Raw genomic sequence first — 7,013 nt, forward strand, 5'->3', positions numbered from 1 at the left:
CCTATATAACTTCAACCTCCTTGTTCCAATCTGATCCTATAATAAATTTCAGCTGCCGTGACAGAGCAGAAACATCCAGGGCAGAGAGAGGAATCAGGGGCCCCGTATGGACTAGTCATGCATTGTGCACCTGCCTTCACGCAAACGTCAATGAAACCACAGGAAAAATAAAGTTTTGTCTTCTTTAGAACTTGCAAGCATGCCAAAAATTCGGCCTGACCAGAAGAGGAGCACCTTCAACCACGTAAACCAAATCACAGCCACCAATTATCAACATACAGCAATGAATAGTCACACAGACAAGGACCCATGCATGTCGAGTAGCCAACTGTCGAAATTGACCAGTTCAAAGCTGCTTACTGTTACACCACATGAAGGTTCCGATGACCCATCGATTGTCAGGTCCAGTCAAAGGAAAACCTAAAACCAGAGATGCAAGGTGGTGTTTAAATCCAGGAAGTAAAGTTTATGGATATCACGTCGGGGTGTCACATGGAAGTGTTTGGATAGTAATAATAAAACAAATTATAGAAGTCATCAGTAATCCACGAGACGAATTTATTAAGACTAATTAATCCGTCATTAGCACATATACTGTAGCATCATATTGTCAAATCATGGACTAATTAGGCTTAAAAAATCCGTCTCGTAAATTAGTCGCAATCTATACAATTAGTTATTTTTTAGTCTATATTTAATACTCCATGCATGTGTCTAAACATCCGATGTGATAGAGAGTAAACTTTTAGGGAGCAAACCTAAGTTGGTCTTTAGACTTGCAGGAACAGATAGCCAGACCAAAAGAAACCCACCCATGGCAGCTCTCCTCCTCCTGTCCTTGCTCCTGCAGCTGTCCTCTACTCCCCTTCAAGCTCAACAGAACATCACCTTGAACTCCTCCTTGACACCCCAAGGGCCTAGCACCTCTTGGCTCTCTCCATCCGGCGACTTTGCGCTCGGCTTCCGGCCCATCGAGGGTAACACCTCTTTCTACCTGCTTGCCGTCTGGTTCAACAAGATCGGCGACCAGGCAGTGGCTTGGTATGCCAAGACCACTGATCAGGATCCAGCACCGGTGCAAGTTTCATCCGGTTCACGCCTCCAGCTCAACTCCGATGGGGCGCTCTCGCTCCAGGACTCCACCGGCACAGAGGTATGGAATCCCCAAATTGTGGGTGCATCCTACGCTGCCATGCTCGATTCTGGAAACTTTGTACTGGCTACTTCAGATGGCTCTACCAAATGGGAGAGCTTCAAATACCCTACAGATACCATCCTGCCCACTCAGGTGCTCACCACTGGAATGAGCCTCCGCAGTCGGATCATCCCCACAGACTACTCCAATGGCCGGTTCCTCCTTGACCTGGAAAGTACTGGTGTGTATCTTTATACCGTTGCTGTGCCCTCCGGTCACAAATATGATCCATATTGGTCCATAGATGTGAACACCACAAATCTGGTGTTCAATGCGACTGGCGTGATATATATCGGCAACCAAAGTGAAATCACATCTTGGGTGATCAGCTCCATAGCAAACTACTACCTTCGTGCCACACTTGACCCAGATGGCGTTTTCCGACAATATATGTACCCAAAGAAGGCCAGCAACCAAAGTAATCAGGCATGGTCAGTAGTGGATTTCAAGCCCCCAAATATCTGTGAGGTAAATCTGACAAACGTTGGAAGTGGTATTTGCGGTTTTAACAGTTATTGCATATGGAATGGTGCAAACAACCAGAGTACCTGCATGTGCCCAGAGCAGTACTCATTTATTGATGACAAGAGGAAGTATAAAGGCTGCAAACCAGACTTCCAGCCACAAAGTTGCGACTTGGATGAAGCAGCGGTCCTGATGCAGTTTAAGTTGATACCGATGAGCAGTGTTGATTGGCCACTCTCTGACTATGAGCAGTATACCCCCATAACTCAGGATCAGTGTCAGAAACTCTGTCTAACAGATTGTTTCTGTGCCCTTGCTGTGTTCCATGATGAAGATAATACATGTTGGAAGAAGAAGATGCCTTTGTCAAACGGCAATATGGGTGATGGTGTGCAGAGGACAGTTTACATCAAGGTACGAAACAACAACGGTACGCAGTCTGAGATTGTTGCTTCGAACAAATGGAAGAAAGACAAGAAGAATTGGATCATTGGAAGTTCTTTGTTTTTGGGAAGCTCTGTCTTGGTGAACATTCTGCTCATTTCCATAATACTCTTTGGTACTTACTGTACCATCACCATAAACGAAGTCCCGTCTATGCAGTCATCAAACAATATAGGATTGCCCTTGAAAGCCTTCACTTATACTGAGCTTGAGAAGGCAACCGGTGGATTCCAGGAAGTGATTGGCACTGGTGCCTCTGGTATTGTGTACATGGGCCAGCTACAAGATGATCTCAGTACCCACATTGCTGTCAAAAAAATTGACAAGCTTGAGCATGAAACAGAGAAGGAGTTCACCAGTGAAGTCCAAACTATTGGTCGGACGCACCACAAGAACTTGGTCAGGTTGCTAGGATTCTGCAATGAAGGAAAAGAAAGACTATTAGTGTATGAATTCATGACCAATGGATCACTCAACAGATTCTTATTTGGTGATACCAAGCTTCAGTGGAATATTCGAGCTCAGCTTGCTCTCGGGGTGGCAAGGGGGCTGCTATACTTACATGAGGAATGCAGCACGCAGATTATCCATTGTGACATAAAGCCCCAGAACATCCTTCTCGATGGCCACTTCACAGCAAAGATCTCAGACTTCGGCTTAGCCAAACTGCTCCGAACCAACCAGACACAAACAAATACAGGTATTCGGGGTACCCGAGGATATGTTGCCCCTGAGTGGTTTAAGAACATCGGTATCACTGCCAAGGTGGATGTTTACAGCTTTGGGGTCATCCTGTTGGAGCTTGTCTGTTGTCGGCGGAATGTCGAACTGGAGGCTGCGGAGGAGGATCAAAAAATACTGACTGACTGGGCAAATGACTGTTATAGGTGTGGCAGAATTGATTTTCTGGTGGAGGGTGATGACGAAGCAATTTCTGATTTGAAGAACGTGGAAAGGTTTGTTGCAGTGGCATTGTGGTGTCTTCAGGAGGACCCAACTATGAGACCTACAATGCTGAAGGTGACACAAATGCTTGACGAAGCAGCTGCAGTCCCGAGCCCTCCTGATCCTACTTCCTTTGTCAGTAAACTTCCATAGCATCACTCCTGCATATTGTCATATTAGTATATGTATGAACCAACAAAATGGTGTGGGAAATTAGATATAGCTATTACTGAAAGTTACGTTACGTCTGCCGATACTGTAGTGTTGTCCATGTGTACTGTAAAAAGTGCAGCAGTATTGTCTGCGGCCATAACGGACTGTAGTAAATATTAGGAAGGCTTCATCTTCCCAACTTGAATACCTGTTTCCTTAAAATAAATTATTTTCCAAGAACAAATTAGTTACTTGTATGTGGTATATCATCTATTGGTTACTTAGGTTATGACTTGATGATTCTATCGATAATTGTTAGGAGAGTTCTCTTGAGTCAGTGGCCAGTGAGATCTACTGCAATCATTATCCATTGGCCTCCTCACATGGCTATGGAAGAGCCCATGGGGCAGTAAGATGAGCATCTTACCTCAATCCTCAGATCCGTGACATACATGCACAATGAATTTTGAGATCAAGAGCTTATTAAGCCTTCAACTCCCTATGGGAAACGAAACACAAGCATAATTTAAGCATAAAATGGGATAAGTTCTATGTTTGCCTTTTTCTTTTAGAAAAAAGTGAAGTTAGTTTGGAAGTGCTATGTCCTTTTCATGTTTGTATTACAGATGACAGTTTCACTTGTTTCCACCATGTAGGATTGCAGCCTGATGCATTTATCTGCTAAAATAAAGGGAATAAAGCCAAATATTTCACCCAGTAACAGAAAGGAAATTTTAGGAACAAGGATTATATTTTTCCACTTCGAATGATTATAGTAAAATATTGATCCACTCTCACAACCTTAGAAGTTCAAACACTAGTGTCCTAAGTTTATAAGTTCACTTGAGGAATTTGGCAGTATAACAAATCAAGCTTTAGTTTCTAATGATGATTCTGGTAGCTTGGGAGATTTGGAAGCACCACTGTCTGTTTAACAGGGAGGTGCCTGCAATTGTGCTAAGATTAGTTTCTGAGGAATGTATGGTGTGGTGTACTGCTGGTGCCAAACACCTTCAGGTCCTGATGGCAGTGCAGTATTTTACCATTGTGTTCATGTGGCAGCCTGGTCGTTCCTTTCTCCATTTAGACTCTGGCATTCCTGTTCTAGAACAATGGCGGTGTGAGTGTTGAGTTTGGGTGTGCCATGGACCCAGTTCTTCCCTTCCCTTGATGAAATGACACACAGCTCTACTGCATGTTCAAGAGGGGAAAACAAATCAAGCTTTCAAGAATGGAGAATTGATATTACAGCATCCTTGTCACAAGGGCTGCGTCAAGGTCATCGGAGACAGAGGATCACCTTGACGCAACCTTCACCCAAATCTTCCCTTCCCTTAATGAAATGGCACGGAGTTGTTTAGGTGTTCTAGGTCATGGTCGTGTTATTTTGTATCTAAGGAATGAATGTAACCTGAAAGCTTGTGTGTGGTTCGTGTTTTGGTTGGGTTCTTATACCCTCTTTTCTAGTTTAATAAAATGGTACACAGCGCTCCTACATGTTCCAGAAGAAAAAAAATACAACATGATAGAAACCCCTTCAATCCAGCCATACTTGGCTTTGGATGCGTCAAGAAGTATATAAAAATAAGGATGCTAGTCACTAGAACAATTTCGTGCACAATTTCAAATAATGACTCTGGAACATATTCTTCTCACTGCTGCTAGAGGTTCATACTGAGAACATACTCTTTGGTCACACTAGCTTTCCATTGAAAAATGAAAACATGATGCTGATGCAGGCATGCAGCACCATTAAACCACAATTCATTCTCAAGCCTCGTGTGAGTGCAATTCTCCCCATTGTTCCATTCATTGATCAAGAGTTTATAAAGGAGTTACATGACTCTTCCACTACTAAGACTCTTCATTCTAGACTACACAAATTCTAGGCTATTCATATTCTAATACCCTCCCACAGTCTCAACTAGGAGATGATCGAACATTGAGACTAGATCGAAAGTTGAGGAAGACAGCAGTTGGAAATCCCTTAGTAAATATGTCGGCATACTAAAGGGATGTAGGAACATGTAGAACCCGCACAGCGCCAAGGGCCACACGCTCCCGGAGAAAATGGATATCGATTTCCACGTGTTTGGCCCTTTGGTGATGAACTAGGTTTGTTGACAAATCCACTGCACTGATGTTGTCACAATAGACAAGAGTAGCATGTGGTAAAGGACGATGAAGCTCGCCCAATGCGTTTGATGAGAGCAAAATGGGACTCACGGGGGTCATGCATATACAAGCAAACTTGTTGGATGACATGAGCAATATCCGGCCGTGTCAGCGTCGAGTATTGTAACGCCCCAACAAGACTGCGATATAGAGTAGGATCGGCAACCGGTGGTCCATCTTGGGCGGACAACTTGGAATGAACCTCAATTGGAGTTTGGCAAGGATTGCATGATGACATATTTGCCTTGTCCAAAATTTCAGCAGCATATTTAGCTTGAGAGAGGAATAGACTTGAGGATGACCGCTTGGCAGAAACACCCAAGAAGTAATGAAGATTACCAAGATCAGTCATGGCAAATTCTTGCTGCAGGGAGCCAATAATATGTTGAAGAAGATGGTGGGATGAAGCCGTCAATATGATGTCATCCACATATAACAGAAGATATGCCACATCCATCCCATGAGTGTAGATGACAAGCGAGTTATCACATTTAGAAGCCCGAAAACCAATTGAGGTCATGAACGCCTGGAAGCGGTTGTACCAAGCTCGTGGGGCTTGCTTGAGGCCATAGAGAGCTTTGTTGAGCTTACACACATAATTGGGATGAGCCGGATCAACAAACCTAGGAGGTTGTTGGCAATAAACAACTTCATTAAGTGTGCCATGCAGGAATGCATTTTTGACATCCAATTGATGAATAGGCCAATCACTGGAGACGGCAAGCGACAATATTGTGCGAATGGTAGTGGGCTTAACCACGGGACTGAATGTCTCATCATAATCAAGACCATGCTGTTGAGAAAATCCTCGCACAACCCAACGAGCCTTGTAACAAGCCAGAGAGCCATCAGCATTGTGCTTGTGACGGTACAGCCATTTTCCTGAAACAATATTAGCATCTGGTGGCGGTGGCACAAGGTCCCATGTTTGATTAGCAATGAGGGCACCATATTCCTCCTCCATGGCACGCTTCCAATTCGGATCAGAAAGAGCACCACGATATGTTTTTGGAAGCAAGCTGATATCTGTGGAAGCCGCGGATAAATTGCAGTATGCCTTCCCGTCATGTTGTCGCGGTTGGCTGATGCCAGACTTGCCCCTAGTTTGCATGGCATGCTGGTTGATGGTGGGAGGGACAGGCACAATAGGCGCTTTGGATGAGCGCATAGCAGCTGGGATGATAGCTGTGGTGGAGCCGGAGGGCGCAAGTGATAATGCTAGAGGAGCAGCGGGCGCTGGTGGAGCAGCGGTAGCTGGTGGAGCAGCAGCAGCAGGCGCTGGTGGAGCAGCAGCAGCGGGCGCTGGTGGAACAGCGGCAGCTGCTGGAGCAGCGACAGCAGGCGCTGGTGGAGCAGCAGCGGCGGGTGGTGCCTCGGAGACCGGCGGTGCTGCAATGGCCGGCAATGTCGCAGGTGGATGCTGCCGGCGAGTGTATACCTGCGTAACCGGAGGCCGATAGTGGGGCATTCCTCCAGCAGGATCCCCGGACTGATGTCTCGGACCAGCTACAGTGCATTTGGGGCCAACTCTTGGCCTGGACTAGGTGCCACGCCTGGATCCGGCTGTTGTCGATGACCAGCCGCTGGGGTGTGCACCACACTTGCCTCGACCGGGGCCGCTGTCCCGCCGCTCGTG

General features: G+C 45.6%; 1 protein-coding gene across 1 annotated transcript; it reads left to right on the forward strand.

Annotated features, from left to right (window-relative positions):
• Positions 1 to 760: 760 nt before the first annotated feature.
• On the forward strand, positions 761 to 3,418 carry LOC136495192 (G-type lectin S-receptor-like serine/threonine-protein kinase LECRK4). Its single transcript, XM_066491175.1, has one exon. It carries the CDS (start codon positions 815 to 817, stop codon positions 3,200 to 3,202), a length of 2,388 nt encoding a protein of 795 aa, XP_066347272.1. The 5' UTR covers positions 761 to 814; the 3' UTR covers positions 3,203 to 3,418.
• Positions 3,419 to 7,013: the final 3,595 nt, after the last annotated feature.

This window comes from Miscanthus floridulus, chromosome 12 (genome assembly GCF_019320115.1).
Source record: "Miscanthus floridulus cultivar M001 chromosome 12, ASM1932011v1, whole genome shotgun sequence".
Lineage (NCBI taxonomy): Eukaryota > Viridiplantae > Streptophyta > Magnoliopsida > Poales > Poaceae > Miscanthus > Miscanthus floridulus.